Genomic DNA, 18794 nt, shown 5'->3' on the forward strand with positions numbered 1-18794 from the left:
TAACAATAAGATATAAAACAAAAATGTCTAATTTCTTTCCATATGGCATATAGTGATGCTAATAACTCTTGTGCCTTATTATTATTATACCAACCCAAAGATTAAACACAGACTTAATGATGGCCTAATAAAGAAATGAAGGCATTTTTAAATGCTAAATTAGTTAATTAATTGAAAAAAAAAACAGGAAAAGGAATAAAGTCCGGTCAGAGAGCAATCTATCTTAACGAAACTCATTTGGAGTAACAATTAAATAAATAAATTATATTACGTGGGACAAGATTTCAAATGTATTGATTAAACTGCAGTAAATTATTATTCGATTGATTAATCTTTCCCGAGTAATTTTTTATTTAATGAACTTTGAATTGGCTTTACCTGTTATTCTACACTCTCAGTGCAACAAAAAACCCACATCATTCTCTTATCTCAAGCTCTGCTTCTCCCCTACCCACTGCTACCACTGCCAGACAAATACAATGTCTACCAAGCAGCACAACTAGTTCCTATCAATATGTTCAAGGAAATCTCAACACAACTGCCAGATTTTACCAAACTCTATCCAAGTGATTGCCATGAAATATTTCCAATAAGATACCAAAGAATATGCGCGATCTAACAATAAAATAATGGGCCAATATGCCTAACTTAACCTAACCTGACACTATATAGCTACGTCTATGTATTAGTTCATCTTACAATAAAATAATGGGCCAATATGCCTAACTTAACCTAACCTGGCACTATATAGCTACGTCTACATATTAGTTCACGTTTTAGTGTTTGATTCGTAGCACTTTAAAGTTTTTTAGAATAACCCTAATCTGAAATTACTGATATATGCAAATAATATAGGGATATATGCAAATAATATTTTGTACCAATACAATTAATACAAATTAAATATTTTTTTTAATATGAGATTTAGTTACTACTTAGTTTTAGTAGCGATTTGTGTAAACCAATCCATGACTCGTAGCCTATATTGATTTTCTTAATTATGAGAATTTCAAAGTCAATGAATGGATTGAAAAGTTTAATTTTATTCTGATATATATCAGATTAGAGAGATCAGATAAAACCTCCGGTTATGGTTAGTACTGTCTATAGCATCCATGTTCAATATGGGCTTAGTATTTGACTTCAAAACATACACGAACAGTATACAAGAATTCTTAAATAGAAAATGACTCAATTAGATAACGTTTTCTCCTATCCTACAGAGATAAGATATAATTATTTTAAAAATAAGAGTATTGTTAATAGTATGCAGTCTTGCGTCACCTTAATTATTCCTTTAGGTGTCATGTAATGCAGAAAGCCATGGAAATTGAGAGTTGTCGCTTAAAACCTATTCAAACGCGATTCTGATTGCCCAGGAACTAGGAATTTTTTTCTCTTATATTTTCATGTAGTTTTAATGGAAATATATTTAATTTTTAAGCGCTTTATTTGGAGCATTTGCTGTTAAATAGTAGAAATAGTAGTTCAAGCAGCTAAAAGCCATTGTCAAAAATCATGTATCTATTCACATGACAAATTTTAATCTCATTTTGATTTTAGCTCTATTTTTTTAAATGGAATTCCTGTTGTAAATAAAAATGCCAAAGCTTACAATTGAGAGTTAGACAGAGTTCTATTTGAATTTTACTTATATTTATAAATGCTTTTGAGAGGTTAATTTGAGACCATCTACATCTATTTCTTGATTTTATTTACTCAGTGCTATACTTTTTAATATTATTCTATTATACACTTAATGGAACTATCATTCCACATAGAGCATACTACTAAAGTTTGTGTAAATTATTTTTTCTTTGTGTTTTTCATAGCTGTTAAAGGTTTCTATAATGATGGTTCTTAAAGTATGTATTCACTATCATTTCACTTTCTAGACTTCAATTTTTGCTTTTTGTTTGGTCTTCCTTATAATTCAAACTTGAGCATCGAAATTAGATCCGCCGTAAGCACTATAACGTGAATATGAAGTGCCTCTGGTATTTATTAATTATTTAACTTATATATGCAACTTAATCAATTTGATCCATTTCCATGTAAAGAGTTTACTTATTAATATTTGCATTGTAATTGATATGAATTTTATTTACTACAGTGTGGCATTCATATGGAGTGTGACAATTACAATATGTGACTTAATAAGTTTAATAAATTATGTTGACAATTTTTTCTAAACAACAAAATTAAAATCTAGCCAGAATTATATATATTCCAGTTAATAGATGGAAAAATATTAACACATGCATGCAATGCTTTTATGTGTTGTAAATCCATAATATTGTTACTGTCATCTACATAAATTCTTTTGAAAGTAATTTTTTGTGAATTGGATTAAAAATCATAAAAAAAGTTATTTAAAAAATTTATATATATACTACTATATATTAAATGTTTTCTACCTCAACCAATTTGACATTGATTTTGTGGCATTTACATTTAAATCTATTTTCAATGTTAAAGTCTTAACATAATTTGAGTTTTTATTTAAATTTTAAACTAGTATAAAATTAATTTTATTATAAAAATATAAACAAAACTTAACTTAAAACATAAATTTTTACTGCTCTGTTTTAATGCAACATCAACAAAAAACAACTCAAAATTTGAATACCAGAGCAGTAAAATATTTAAACAATTTAAAAAAATCCAACAATGCGCACGAAATCAGCACGATTTTGATAAGCGTCTCACACAATTAATGTGAAAAAAAATAAAATAAACAAAAAGTTAATTTTTTTAAATGAAATGTTAACAATTTCTCATATTTCATTTCAGTTTTCTACAAGATTTCAGTGAGAGCTCTTCGTAGCGCTCGTATGCTCGGTTCTCCAGAAAACATTTATTCTAAAAAGTTAGCAAAAAATAAAAAAAATTGAAGTAAGATAAAACTAATTATACAAGAAACACTCTTATCAGCGCAAAATATAAAAAAAAATAAAAAAAAAGAAAAATTAATAAAAAATAAACAAAACAAAACAGTTTCACTTTTGTCAAGTGTTTTTAAATTAAAGTTAATTATATTTTTAAAATTGTTTTAATAAAGCAAAAATTGATATTTGATGCTTACTAACAATTCTTATTAAGTAAATTAGATCGAATAGAAATAAAACAATTGTAAATAGGTAAAAAATGAGTTTAATTAAATAACTATTCAACTGAATCTAATCGGTTTTATTATATATATTATATTTTAAAATGAATAGAATTAAAAAATTATAATGTGAATATTATTTAGCTATTGTTCTATGAAAGAGAACCATGTTATCCATTTAATAATGAGTACATCATGAAAAAAACTGTAATGAAATCAAAAATAAATTGTTGGAACCCCCGTTTATTGAAATTATATCACTCTAATTCAACAACAAAAAAAGTATAACAAATATACATTAATTTCATTTTAATAAATTAAAATATTAAACAAAAATAAAATTTATATAATATATAAAAAAGCAATTATTTGTTGAACACAATAAAACGAAGTTAACGTAAAAAAATTAATATTTGTTGACAAGGCTTATCATATAAACCCCAAGCAATATAAAAAAAGTGAATTCATTATAACCAAAAAAAAAATAAAAAATAATAGTTTTATAGCTTATAATTATAATGTTGTAAATCAACGAACTATGGTGCAAAAAAATCGTGATTTAAAAACGTTTTACATTAGACAAATAGAGATAAAAAATGTACTGCTTATAATATTTTGTTTCTACGATGACGCATTCATATTTGGGATTTTCCTTACCCAGTAATGTTAATAAGTAATCATAGACTGCAGTGCTTTTTGTAAATATTGAGCCTATATACCGGCGTAGGTATATAGGCTTGAAATAAAAATTTTATCGGTCTAAAATTATAAAAAAATAAACAGGGATCGTTCTAATTCAGGAAGAACTAACAATTTTACGGGGCTTTAGTTACAGAAATGTCAGAGTGCTTATATTTACTCCATTTGACAACGCATTTAGTAAAGATAGGTGTTTTGAACAATTTCCTAAACGATATACAGCTTAGGTTTAAAGACATTTTGCAGTGGTCTTCTCAGACAGCTTAATATGCTCTTGACATAATATAATCTCTAATAAAGAATTAAATATAAATTGATGATTGTTTCGATATTTATCGTTCCGGTAGATTAAAAATATTTGACATAATTAAACATTTATAGTATTTGTTTTAAATAAACTAAAATCAGATTTTTTTAAAATAACGACCTTATGAACAGTTGATAAACATCAAACAATTTTGGAAAAGCATAGTCTGCAGCTTCTTAGCTTGATATTACAATAATAAAGCTAAATCAACATATAGTTGAAGAAGTTACTCAGAAAAGAGGAATAAAGCCTGCCACCGAATTGGGGATTCTAAAAAACTGTTATACCATCTTTATATGACAAACTTAGATGGGAAGAGTAGCTTTTAGCTCAAAACCAATTACCAAAACTTGTTTTCTTATATGAAAGTAGACACAACTAAAATTCAATTTTCATTGAATGTAAGCTTTATTTAATACCTTTTCTTAAATATAACGCTGAAATAGTGTTTTATGGACAAGACTTTGTTACAAAATCAACACACCGTTTTAATTTTCGACGATATGTATTTATAATGCCACACTAGAGTAAAATTGCAGATTAGAATCAGTTTTTATAACAGTTTTCGCACAGTTTACTGCATTTACTTCGAAAGATGATGAAGCAAATTTAAGCACAATATTTTTTCTCCTGACATTTTTTAATATTTTCTATTTTACATTTGCACAAGCTTTTTATTTTTAATGCCACAACTGAACAATGAACAAAAAAAGTAAGATGTTAAATTACTTATCAAAATTTTTCCTTTACTTTTCTACACACACACAATTAAACAGAATTCATGTATACGAATTTTCAATCTGCAGAAATTATTAAGTGTACCAAGCATAAAAAATTAGTACCTAAAATTAAACCTCGAAAATTACTTAGGTATGGCTTGGACCAAAAAAAACCAGTATACCAAAACTTATAACGAAGGATATATAGACAGACTCAAAACATAAGCAAATAAAACGATAACAAAAAAACCCGAAAAGATAATGTAAACGCTTAAAATTTTGAACTTATTTTAGTAGAATTCAAAAGCTAAAATTCGTAATGTAAACATGGTATTATGCTGAGAATCATATTACAAATAACAATTTCGTATTTTTACTACTATTTTGCTACTTTTTGTTTATGCACAGATGTAGAAGCTAATATTTTTTGCATGGAGATGCTCATATATCTGGAGAAAAATCCACACTTTTGCTTTTAAAAGGCGCTAATTCTGACATTTATCAATGAGCACCACGGGATCAACAAAATCTCGTTACCGTGATGACATTTGACATAACCATGACGTCTATATAACATGGCTCTAACTGTATGTATAACATCTTTCTAAGTGGCATGTTATGCAGAAAGTCATGAGCTCGTCAAAATCAAAATTTGTTGGTGCTTTCAATGCGAAATAAAGTGAGCTTTCAGTGCCAAATTTTCAGTTTGCAATAAAAGCAATAAAAATTGAAAGCAATAAGAATTGTCGTGACGTGACTTTAATCATAACATAACCCTAAGGGCCAGATTATTAGAAGTGTCTTGGTCACGCCATGATTAAAATTGTTGTTGTTTTCAATACACATTCTTAAATCGAGATTGAGAGAAAAACAACACGACGGTTCAAATTCCGGCATAAGAGCCGGCGTATTTGTGCCTCGGCACTAAGGCAAAGCAGTGTTCAGAATTTGTGCATTTTATGAACAATTTTAATACGTTTTGGAGAAAAAATGACAGTAAGCAACACATCCTATTTCTTAAACCGCTAATAATTTAACAATTATTATAACAAAATATAATATTGAATTAACATTATTACACCCTCTGTAAGTTTTTCCTTGCTGGCTATTTTTGGTGACAAATTGAAAGTGAGCATATCTACATTTCCTTTTAAATTTCGGCACAACCAAAAAATACCAAATGGTAGTAAAAGAACGATTGGCAATACTGATGTGACACTCTTCATAACACGCATTTTCGGTATAGACCGAAAGAGCCAATTTTGCCGTGCCCGAGGCACTCTACATAACATGGCCCTAACAGTGCCGTTATATTTGTGCAAAACAATGTTCATTTTTATTACTGTCTGAAGTACTGATAATAATAACAAACTTTAAGTCTAGCAGTTATTATTTTTGCTCTTGTATATATAATAAAATTAAATTTCTAAAATACATTGCAAATATATTATATATATATAATTAAATGTATTATTTAAAAAATTTAAATTTTAATTCATTATTATTTAATTTTAAAAACTAAACTGATATTACCGTAATTTCTCTACTAAAGCCGTTTCTGTTTAAAATGCTGTTAAAAACTCTGCTTACATTTTTTTACTGATTAATAATGTTTGCATTTACACTTGAACTCAAATATTTGAACTTAAGTTTAAATTTTTGTATTAATTAATTTATTAATTCTTCAGCAGAAATATAAATTCCAACATTTTTCGATAAATCAAAAAATGGCAGCCATGTTGTTCTTAACTGCACGATATACGCGGTTTGCAATCATTTTTTATGCATAACAAAAATTAAATTATATTAACAATAAGACATTCTGCAATTACAATATCAACGTTCAATTAAATTTTGCAATTCTGTTTTGTAAAGTTCAACTTTTACACACATTTAAATTTTTACTTTTTATTTGCATTTCAATTTTAAATATCAGCTGATGTCGCAGTTATTTCTGGCGCAATGCCGCTCTCTTCTTCTCGACCAACTGTCACTTTTCTGCTCACGCTTTCTACTGCTTTGCAATGTTTTTCCCACATTGTTGTTGTTATTGCAATTCCGTGTAAATTCGCCAATGCGAAATTGGTTTAGAACGCGTCGGTGTCGGAAGGTGGTTCCATTTAGAAATTCTTGTGCCAAAGTGATTAAAAATAATTAATTATATTAAAAATTAATAAAACTACAATAAATTAAAAAAACTTATGTGTAATTAAAGTGTGATAGATCCAAAATATGCTGCAAGCTTCAACTGCTGCAAAAAGCCGGTTTCAATTGTGCGTTTTATATAAATTTATTGCTGATAAATAAACTTTCATTTTTTTATAATGTTTCTTGTATAATTTGTTACGCATAGTTCTTGCTTTTCTTTTTGCATTGATATTGTTTTTATAATACTATTAAAGTTTGTTTACAAATCAATAGAAAGCATATTCAACGAAAGTGCAAAACGTAAAACAAAACAAAATGTCAAAATCTGTTCAAAGCGACCCCTATGTGTCAATAAATGTATTTGATGAAAAACATGAGTTGTTCAACAGACTGCAGACACTACAAGAATTTTATTGCAATGAATTTGGTTCAAAACCCAACTTTTTTGTTCGTGTGCCGGGACGGTAAGTAAAGAATGAGAAATTTTAATAAGATAAATAAATAAGATCTACAAAAATACTTTAAAAATAATGGGTGATAAAAAATATTGCCCAGGTTTTTTGTTGCATTTTTAAACAAAAATTTCTTTATTAAAAATCAATTATTAAGCAAATATTGGTCATTATTGTATATGAGCTCTTCCCATTTTCCGAGTAGTTTCATAATTCCATTAGTTTAGAACTTCTGAAATTTATCGGACTAATGCTGTTACCTTGTTATGATTCTAATTAATTAAAATATATTTTGAAGAGGTTTTTTCGAACAGTAGTAAACTACAACAACAAAAATTTTATTTTTTATATTATTTTAATTAATTGAATTTTTGGCTGACCATACAGCTGTTTCGAATATTGCCAAATACCCATCATCAGTGATCTTGGAAATAATTCTGGTATTTAATTATTCGTAAATAATTATTTTTGAGACTGCAAGTACCAGGATTCGAACTCGGGTCCTGCCACATGTGAAGCTCAGAATCAGCGCAATTTTACTAATTGATCCAAAGCCGTACTTGACGTTTTATGTTCTTATAAAAAGTGTTTTTATGTTTTTATATATTTTGAATTTTAAATTAAATTTTCTAATGTTAAATGATGACTTGCATTTGTCTTTTTAAGTTTGTACACCTATTAGTTCACAAGTTCAAAAAGTTCTTGTAAATATTATTACTATATTATATTATAAAGAGATTTCGAAAAATAGTGAACTACAACAACAAAAATTCTTTTTATATATTTAAATTAATTGAATTTTTGAATTGATTGAATTTTTCATATAGCGTATTAAAATATTGCCAAATACCCATCATCAGTGGTCTTGAAAGTAATTCTTATATTTAATTATTCGTAAATAATTTTTTAAAACTGCAAGTACAAGAGATTTAATTCATGCCCTGCCAAATTTGAAGCTAAGAGTCAACGTTCATTTGCCAAATGACCCAAAGCCGTACTTCACTTGTATGTTCGCACATTTTTCTGGAGATTTGGTACATTGCTGTGAAAGCTTTATTAACAAATTCGCTTGCTGTCTTTATATTAGAACGAAACTATAAACCAGTTGTAGAATAAATTGAATTATATATTTTTTTAATTATTAAATTTCAATACTAATCCATTTGTAGAATATTATATTATCCAATCATATTTCGAAGTGGATTTTTCATATATTTTTTACCACTGCACTTGTACATTATATAAAGTCAAATAAAACCCTACAAACAAAATCAAAGACAATGAAAGATACATTAGTTTATATTTAAGTATACCTATTGTTAAATTATCTTCCATCATATTTTTTTTTCTTCTAAATAAACAAATATGCTTTAAAGAAATGACTTTTTCTTTCAAATACAATTATACTCGTTCACAATGTCTATACTACACATCCTAGATTTTCCCATTCACTTATCAAAATCTTATATAATAATTCTGAATTTACTTTTACTTTTTCTTAGGCGATTTAAAAGCACCTACCAGAAATGTTTGCTGGAAGTGAAATAAAAAATCTTCCCAAGTTAAGCAACGCACAGCAGATATAAGAAATAACGAGAACCTAATATAGTCTTAAAAAAAGATAGACTAACAATTTCATATTGGTAAGACAAAGCCAATATATGGTGCTACGTTCTTATTGAGGAAAATGTTTAAAAATATTTTGCCTAATCTGTCCATTCGATTGTAATCCTCAGATTCCGAAGCTAAAATCCACTATCCACTATAACAGCTCTTTTAATTTCACAATAATCCACATCTATGTTTTTAGATACGCAAATATAATGGATTAATGGATTCAAATAAAAACAAATAAAAACTGATGCAAATTTTGAATGTACAGAATTTAAGTAATGTAACCCTGGCAAACGAAACCGATCCTATATTACACAAAACAGAGATGGACAATAAAGAAATGGATGTCTTTCATTTCTTCATAACACTTCGACTATATAAGTCCACTACAATATTCGGTGACTTTTTTTCTGAAAACAGTCTTACTAAATATGTGCTTTGTTTGAAATTACTTTATGTTAAATCCGATCATTTTTACCTTATTTTTAAGTTTTAATATAAAAATATTTGCTCTCCCTTATATCTTCTATGTAACGTCAGATCATTTGCTATAAACCGTATATCTATATAGATATTATTAATATTATTGATGTGTGCCGTATGAAATTAATAATTGGCGATGACTAATATGTTCGTAACTTAAAACTATTTTAAAAGAAATACCAATAAATATTTCCAATCTTCGCTATGGAAAAGTATTTGACTTTTTAAGAAGTTTTTTAGATAGTCTCTAATACTTGACATGTGAAAAAACAAACTGTATCGAGTGTTCAACAACGCAGACTATAACATTCGTAATTTAACGCTACTTTAAAATGAAATTCCAACATATTAACAAATTTTTGGTGCACAACCAATTCTATTCTCAACTTTTTAAAAGATATTATTTACAAAATATATTATATATAATAATTACTGTTAGGATAGGGCTTATCAAAATCAAATTTGTATTAATTTTTACTTTTATCTCTACCAAACACAGACTTTTTTTTTGCTCTAATGATATTTCTTTATTGAAATTATACTACTTACCATTCCATTTTTTTATATGTCTACTTTATAATACTAGATAAAGTACTGCGAATAGCACTTTTCTGCCACTTTTATATTTTTATCACAAACTTATTAATGCGATTGAAAATTGACAGTCGATAGGTCCTTCAAATAAGTTTCAAGTCATTCAAACCTAAAAAGAAAAGATAAGTCGTATAGTATTTATAAAATTAACTTTATAAATTAAACAAATGGAATTATCATGTTATATTAGTTTTAATAATAATAATTGAGTTAAATGTAAGACCATAAAAAGATATGCAATATTACATTGATTCCGATAACTTTACACACGACAAATCAGTTTTTATTATTTGTTCACCAATAAGGAATTAATCTTATATCTCCCACATATATTTGCCTGATACAGCTACTTCGACATTAATTGAGCACAAAACCACCGAAGTATTTTTGCCCAACTCCACTCCACACTTATTAATTCCGAGTCTATTATCTCACTATTCATGTACACATTTTTAAAAATACTTTTTTCCTGTATTTTCAGTGTTAATATCATAGGCGAGCATGTGGACTATTGTGGCTATCCAGTACTACCAATGGCTATAGATCAGTGCATTTTATTGGCTGTTGGATATACAGAGGAAAATAGTTTTTTACAGTTGAGAAATTTACAAAGTTCCAAATTTCCAAACTACAAATGTGATTTGCAATCCATTAAGTAAATTTATTTTTAATTGATTTTTAAAAATATTTAAATAAATTTTCTATATAATAGAATCGAACTACCTGAAGCGGGTGGTCCAGAATGGTTTAAATATTATTTGTGTGGCGTCAAAGGCATATATGAAAATAACAACGAAACCCTAAAACCCATTGGTATGAAAATTGCTTTAAGTGGTAATATACCACCAGCTTCGGGCTTATCAAGTTCAAGTGCTCTAGTCAGTGCAGCAGCCTTGGCTACCGCTCATGTGCATCGTTTACCATTAGAACGGAAAATACTAGCTTCCATATCAGCCCAATGTGAACGTTATATAGGTACACAAGGTGGTGGTATGGATCAAGCAATTGCTTATTTAGCTCAAGCAGGTTGTGCACAATTTATCGAATTTCATCCCGAACTAAATGCAACACCTATTTGCCTACCAGAGGGTGCATGTTTTGTGGTAGCGAATAGTTTGGCAGAAATCAATAAAGCTGCTTCATCCGATTTCAATGAGCGAGTTGTGGAGTGCCGACTTAGTACGCGTCTAATTGCCAAGAATATGAACTTCAGTAATTGGAGCGACTTAATACGATTCGCACAGTTGCAAGAAATGTTAAGTTGTACACTCACTGAATTGGAAGCAATTACTAACAAGTATTTACCAAAAAATATTTATACACGTGAAGAAATTTGTGAGGAATTAGATATCTCTATTGATGAATTTGTAAACAAGTTCCTAACGCCCAATACGCGGCATATGCCGAAGTTCAAATTGAGACAACGTGCACTACATGTAATACAAGGTAAGTATTCAACCTCATTCAACAGTTTTAGTAACGTATATTATTTATTTATATATTTTAATGCAGAATCACTGCGAGTTGCCAGGTTCCGCGCTATTTGCGAGCAGACAAATGAGGCTAATGGTACACAGCATCTTAACAATGGCAACTTGACTAACGTTTGTGTCACAAATGATGGTGCGTGCATGCAGCACCTAAAGAAACTAGCAATCTTATCAGAATTGATGCGTAAGTCGCATCATAGTTTACAAGACTTGTATGAATGCTCACATCCCGATTTAGATCAATTGGTGGCCATATCCGATGCAGCGAATGTTGGTGCACGACTTACTGGCGCAGGGTAAGCATTTTCAACTTTTCAACTTTGCAATTTACTTTAGCAATTTGCTTTATGTGGCTTTTTCACAGTTGGGGTGGTTGTATTGTTGCGTTATGTGATTCTGTGGAGGCATGCGAGAAATATATGCGTGAATTAAAGAATAAATACTATCTGCAGTTGCCATCCCACATTTTAGAGATGCATCAGCACAATGATTTTAATGATGTTGTCTTCGCCACGTTTCCGCGTAGTGGTGCTGAAATACTGCATATTTCGGATGAAATAAATAAATAGTATTATGAATCGATTTCTATAAGCAGACAGGTGCAGTATTTTAATAGCAAATTCCTTTTATCCCTAGTTAATGTATAATAATGTACAATAAATTTAATGTTTAAGAAATTTTAAGTAACTGAAATACAAATTTACAAAATCGAGTTTTTAATTCAATTGTTAGTATCAAAATATTTTTTCTAGTTAAATGTAAAGTATTGGTGTTTTGCTTGTGCTTCAAAGAGTTCGAGAATTACGTTACACAAATAAATTTTTTATACACTAATTCAAACATTTAGATCTAATATTTTAAATATTTGTAAATACTCTAGCTACCTGAACATATTCGAATTATTTGGACAGATCATTTGTTCCATGCGTCACTATATTTTTGTTTTATTATTTATTTATTTGTGAGTTAACATTAAAATTAATTTTAAAGTTAACTAAGAATAAGGTACTGGACTGCTCGGTTCTTCGACCTGGTTAACACCCGCATCCTCTCAAATCCGACCACTGTGGTAGGTTTCATTAACAGCAGAATCATTCGATATTATGCGATCGCCTGTTTGCTGCGAAAGGGGACATCAACTTGTTTGTCTGAAAAAAATCCCGCTTGACTTTGGAAGCTCTCAACTCCACATGCTCGTTGACTTTTACTTGTACTACTCAACAAAAAGCATTTCATTTGTATTTTACAGAGTTCGTATTTGCGTACCCATGAGCGGCTCATTCTAATCACGGCTCATGAGCCGGCAAAAAACTCTTTTCATACGATGGCTCATGCTCACGAGCGAGCCCAACAAAAGAGTTCACACTTTAGATTTAAAATATTAATAACCTTTAACTAACTATAATATTGAAATAATCAAAGTTCTTAAAATAAACAATAAATACATTTGTATTGTTTATTTGTGGAAAATAATAATATTTTATAAATTTGTTTTTCAAATTCAAATTATTGTTTCATTATATTGTTTTAATATAAATAATAATAAGCTAAGTTAATTTCAAATTATATATTTTCACATATAATGTTTATAAAAATAAATAAAGCAAATAAACTAATAAATCGCTTTTTATTAAACACTTGAGCTCGTGAGCTCTCGGCTCGTGAGATCTCATGAGCAGCAGTTCAATGTGAGCAACTTGAAGGCTCACGCTGGTGAGCAGCTCTTCAATATGAGCCAATTATGGGCTCACGCTCATGAGCCAATTTTGGGCTCAAAAAAGAATTGGCTCTTGCTCATAAGCCTGAGCTGCTCATGAGTGAACAAATACGAACCCTGGTATTTTATTTAATAAAATAATCATTAACTTATTCATGTTTAGAATGATATCTAAATTTTATTTTATGTCTTTAGGTAGCCGTATGTTTTATTTTATACAAATACGTTTAGCATCAAACGCTCTAACACAATGTAGTGTTCGAAAATTTTGTGCTAAATGAAATACTGATGTTTTTAGTACAAATCTACAATATTATTGTAGTTCGAATTTTTAAAATGTGTTATATTCTTTATTAAAATAAAAGTAATGTATAATAATGTCTTTGTATTAAGCTTCCAAAATAATGTTAAATCTCTTTTGAAGGACTATAAAAGAGCACGTGTTCTACTAACAGTACTGTAAACTATGATTAAATAAATACATATATACTTCATATTTCAGTAACAAATATAATTTTGAAGTGACTATTGTCTAATAGGTCAGCGTTATTTAGGTTGATCCTTTTTAAATTTATTATTTCTTGCTTATTTAAATATACATATGTTACTAATTCTACAATCCAGTAACAAGAAAAGTTTAAAGTGACAAAATTTTAATGGGTCAATATTAACTAAACTGACATTTATTTTCTAGCTCTTCATAAAAATAAGTATAAATGTTGTAAATCAGAGTAATATGTTAATCTGTAATCTGTCAATTAAATTTTGTAAATACATTATAGACCATAGTATTAGAATTACACATCATATTTTATTGTATACCCTGAATTGACACTACTGTACCACAATACGAGGGTTACTATTTATATTTTGAGCCTAATAATGAAAAATTACTAACTTCTTCAAAATTGCTTTGTTTCTCGAAGTATTCTTCTTTATGATTAATAATTTGTCAATGCATTTTTTCGACTCCAAACTCCAAAACATGGTTTTTAGATGCAACAACGGCTTTTTCCGCCAAGAAAAATCATGAGCGTTGTCTACGCAATTTATTCTTGACATTCGGAAACAAGAAGTCATTGGGTGCTAAATCAACACTGTACAACGGATAACCCATCAATTCGATTTTATGAGTGCTTAAATAGTCGGTTGTAAGAAGAGATGTGTGAGCACTCGCATTGTCTTGTTGAAGATGGAGAATGATCTAACGACGTTTTTTTGTTTTCCGTATCTCACTGAAGACTGCCGATAAACAAATAGTTGAATTGACGTAAAACAGTCAATTTCGAACGGAATTTCCCATTCTCTATTTCAAAAGGTAAGAACTTTTTGGGGAAAGAGGAGACTTACTACCAAAACGCAAATAATCAAAAATATAGATGATTTTTTTGAAAAACCAAGAAATTATATTATTTGAACGGTTTGAAGAAGTTGAAAAATCGTTAGATCAAATATATTAAGCAGAAAAGACCAGATCATATTTGAATATTTGAACAAATTAAGAAATCATTGAACCAAATTTATGGAGCAGGTAGAAAGATCCATGATAAGTAAACAAAAATGAATTATTCAAGAAATTGTGTTGTAATAAAACATATAAAACAAATGGTTTTCAGGTCTTCTAATCTTGAAAATATATTAAAACTATAAGTATGTGTTTTTAATTTTCTTTTATTTATATTTCCAACATTCCTTTTTAAAATTTTTTTAATGTGTTTTTTTTTGCGTTTAAATCTTAAAAATATATATACTTATTCTTTATATATCGCATATATAAATATATTTGATCCTCTTATTTTCAAATCATTAAAACGTGTTAAATACGAGGCTTTTGTAGAGGGAATGACTATCGAAATATATCACATAAATTGTATTATTGAAAGAAATCGTTTCCATCAATCAGCCTGTAAAATATTGATTTTGTAAACATCAGGAAAATCCACGAAAAATTTAATTTTCATATTTTGAATTTTTTACTGGAATTTTGAAAATTTTTTTAAATATTTTTTTAAAATGATGCTCTTGAATATTTCTTTAAGTGCGAGGTGTACGACCTGCAGTTACCAAAATACGTTGACGACGTTCCTCCATTAAATTACTACGATCCTTATGAATATAATCCAATTTATTTGGCAACCCGTCTATTGTATTTGCCGATAATGCAGAACGAATAATATTCATGAAGGTTGTCTCCATCCTATTCAAAATAAAATTTATAAAACAAATTTAAATAATTAATTATTGTTTTTAACTAACCATTCATCATTTTCTGGGCAATAACATTCTGTACTAGATATAGTAGACACACCATTAAAACCTCCAATAGCAAAAATCATTTCGTCCAGTACTTCAAGTGCGAAATTACTACGCGAATGTGTCATTTCCTTAATAAAAGTCCACTGATTAGATTTGGGATCATAACGCTCACCGGTGGAGAGGCGTGCTGTGCCGTTGAAACCACCAACGGCATAAATATAACCATTATATGCAACGCATGCCACACCAGAACGTCGATGATTCATACGAGCAACCTCTGTCCAAACGTTCAATGCCGGGTCATAGCACTCACAAGAGTCTAAGCACTCGGTACCATTAAAACCACCTACAAATTAATAAATTATAAGAAATATATAATATATTTTTAAAGTATGTAATAAATGTTTATATTTTATGCATAATGTGAAAATCAAAATTTTTTACTAAACTTACCGAGTACGTAAACTTTGTTATCAAGAGTACAGGCACTTCCATCAGAACGTTGTATATTAACTGATCTTATCCAAGTCCATTGATTGGTACGTGGGTTATACCGTTCTACGCAGTTCAAACGAATACTGCCGTCGAAACCACCAACGGCGTATATATAATTGTTCAAAAGAGATACAGATGCATAACAGCGTCGAGTATGCATAGGTGCAATCTTTTATATTAAACAATGTGATACAAATAAAAGATATCATTAAATTTGTTTCCACCTACCTCTCGCCATGACTTTTTGACTGCATCGAAAACACGACATGTATTAAAATATTCGTTACCATCGTAGCCACCTATACAGTAAATTCTAAAACCAATTACAGCAGTACCATGATAACCTCGAGGACCAGCAGGATCATCAACATTAACTTTTACCCAGCGATCTGCTCTAGTATCATAAGTTTCCACAACACTTTTTGAAGTACCACCGCTCCAACCACCGATGGCAAACATGATTTCGTGTGGTAGACGTGGTAAAGCAAAGTGTGGTGTTTTGGCTCTCTTGTTAACTGGCAAACGGTAAGGAATATGCAAATTTGAGCTTAAAATGCGAAAATTTTTTAATCATATTTTATTTTAGATATGCATTATATATTACATAAACTTGCAAGTTTCTAATAAAATCGGCTTGGCCTCTTCGTTATCTACTGTATATGGATGATCCTTTATGTTATCCATAAAGTACTTTTAAAATAATATAAATTATTTAAATAGTAAAAAACAAATGAAAATTGTAAAAATACGTACCTTTGAACTTACTAACCCTAGGCGAATACCATGCAATAACCTACCCACAAATCTTTTACGATCAGTCACATTAAAATTAATCCAATTAAGGCAAGCTTTCCACACAGAGTCTTCTTCACGCGCATTAAGGTTGTCGTCATATATTAAACTGCAGAACTCATCGACGTTTAGACGCATAATATCCAAGTTCACTTCAGCAATTTTTATAAAATTTCGTAGAACATAATCTCGTCCCTTGGCTCGTACGTCAAGCATTAAACGTTGCCTTAAATTATTGAACTACTTTAAGTATCTAAATTGCAAGTTAAAAAAATCTCAACTTACTCTCCGAAGCGCATAACAGAAACACAATTGGACATAGACATTATTGAATATAAAAACTGCTTGCACATTGTTATCATGCCTGGCATTCCTACATAATCGGCAGCAATTAAGAGATCATATATATTTTGCAAGTTGATATTACATTTCCGCAAATATGAGAATCGAATCACCTCTTCAAGAACAGGAGCTTTCATACCTCGAATATGCACATAGCGATTACGTTCAGAACGAGAAAGTTTTGCATTCAAACCACAAAATTGTGCACTAAAAAATCCCTAATTAGGCTTGGGATTGATATAAATATAAACTTATTGGATATTACCGAAAATAATCACTATTAGCACTTAGAACTGCTCTGTGAACGTGATATACATCATTATCACACAAAATTAACCCATCGGTTAATAGATTATCATTCCGAAGTTCGTACATTTGTTTTTCATTTTCGTTATTAGCAGATCGATTTCTCTTCCGAGGAACTACTTCTTCAATTTCGGACTCCTCACTTACATCGAAACGGATTTCATCAGCAGTTATCGGTAGTAACTCTTGCGACATTTTTTCTAAAATTTCTACAACACCAAGCAAAAGCACCAAATATAAAAAATTGTATTCAATAGTATTTCAGTTGTCATATTGAAAAATGTATAACAATAATATATTTCAGATAAATACATAAATACTAGTATGTGTGGCAATCCTATCGAAGAAACATAAAATCTCGCGAACTTGTTTATTATTCTCTATATTCTTATAATCAGAAACCTAAACTAGAGTTAATAATTCGTCTACATTCTCGAGTAACTGTGGACTCTGAACGATAAAATATTTTCTATAACAGTACGATAAGAATACAGACGAGGGCTTCAGAAAGAAATCTTCGCGACGAGTGAAAGACTTTTATGACGATAAATACTTCTGCTTACGATGCTGTAATGTACTTATCCGTAGGTACATGGAATACGCACAGACTACTGAGTCGCTGTTTTTAATATTTACATTGTAAGCAACTCTGCTTCCCAGTCGTCTCTTGTGGTACCGTTATGGAAATTTATTAAAATCATTCGCATAAAGTTCAAATTTTGAGATTCTTGCTTTTTAATTGTTTTCGAAAGCGGTTATAAAATATGTCTTAGATAAATACCTTTTGCGGATATTCTGCAGAATCATAAAACTTTTGTTGAAGCTACACGATTTGTAGTCCTGGCGGTTTTGGTGACTTTGATTTGAAATATATTTTTTAAGATTAACACGTAAAAAAATTTTAGAATGATTTGAAAATATATAAACTATATTTAAAAATATCAAAATGTATTTTTGAAGGTATGTTATAATTTGAAATTAACCGATTGACTATAAAAAAATTATAAAAATTTACTTGTTATTCACTTCAAGTTCAAATATTTCATTGAAACATTGTTACTACGATTGAAATATATACATTTATACCTTGCTTGCGTTTTAAAAATATTTTATTAAAGTCATTTAAACGGTCTAGAAATGTTCGTTTAAAGAATAATTTTCAGTTTAACTTCAGTTTTTATCGAATTGTTTTCTCTACTTCAATTATAAGTAATTATCGAACAAAGGTTTTATATAGCATATACATAGCAAATTGCGATAATTGACAGAAT

The 18794-nt window shown here is 29.2% G+C and overlaps 2 protein-coding genes across 3 annotated transcripts; one reads left to right on the forward strand and one right to left on the reverse strand.

Annotated features, from left to right (window-relative positions):
- Positions 1-2805: 2805 nt before the first annotated feature.
- LOC119668229 (N-acetylgalactosamine kinase-like) lies at positions 2806-12251 on the forward strand. 2 transcript variants are annotated; one of them, XM_038077676.1, is made up of 6 exons: positions 2806-2869; positions 7256-7446; positions 10607-10780; positions 10838-11571; positions 11638-11911; positions 11980-12251. In XM_038077676.1, exons 2-6 carry the CDS (start codon positions 7298-7300, stop codon positions 12182-12184), a joined length of 1536 nt encoding a protein of 511 aa, XP_037933604.1. In that variant the 5' UTR covers positions 2806-2869; positions 7256-7297; the 3' UTR covers positions 12185-12251. The 2 variants fall into 2 exon arrangements, with proteins under 2 accessions (XP_037933604.1, XP_037933603.1); XM_038077675.1 differs by lacking the exon at positions 2806-2869 and adding an exon at positions 6709-7107.
- Positions 12252-15053: 2802 nt separating this feature from the next.
- Positions 15054-17732, reverse strand: LOC119668231 (kelch-like protein 10; the record flags this gene model as incomplete). The annotated part of the gene is given in 8 exon segments (XM_038077677.1): positions 15054-15529; positions 15589-15934; positions 16042-16252; positions 16312-16630; positions 16688-16773; positions 16837-17101; positions 17161-17424; positions 17483-17732. Coding segments are annotated over 8 exon segments (1890 nt in total). The 3' UTR covers positions 15054-15366.
- Between the last annotated feature and the right edge of the window lie 1062 nt (positions 17733-18794).

This window comes from Teleopsis dalmanni, chromosome 1 (genome assembly GCF_002237135.1).
Source record: "Teleopsis dalmanni isolate 2A chromosome 1, ASM223713v2, whole genome shotgun sequence".
In the NCBI taxonomy this organism is placed as follows: domain Eukaryota; kingdom Metazoa; phylum Arthropoda; class Insecta; order Diptera; family Diopsidae; genus Teleopsis; species Teleopsis dalmanni.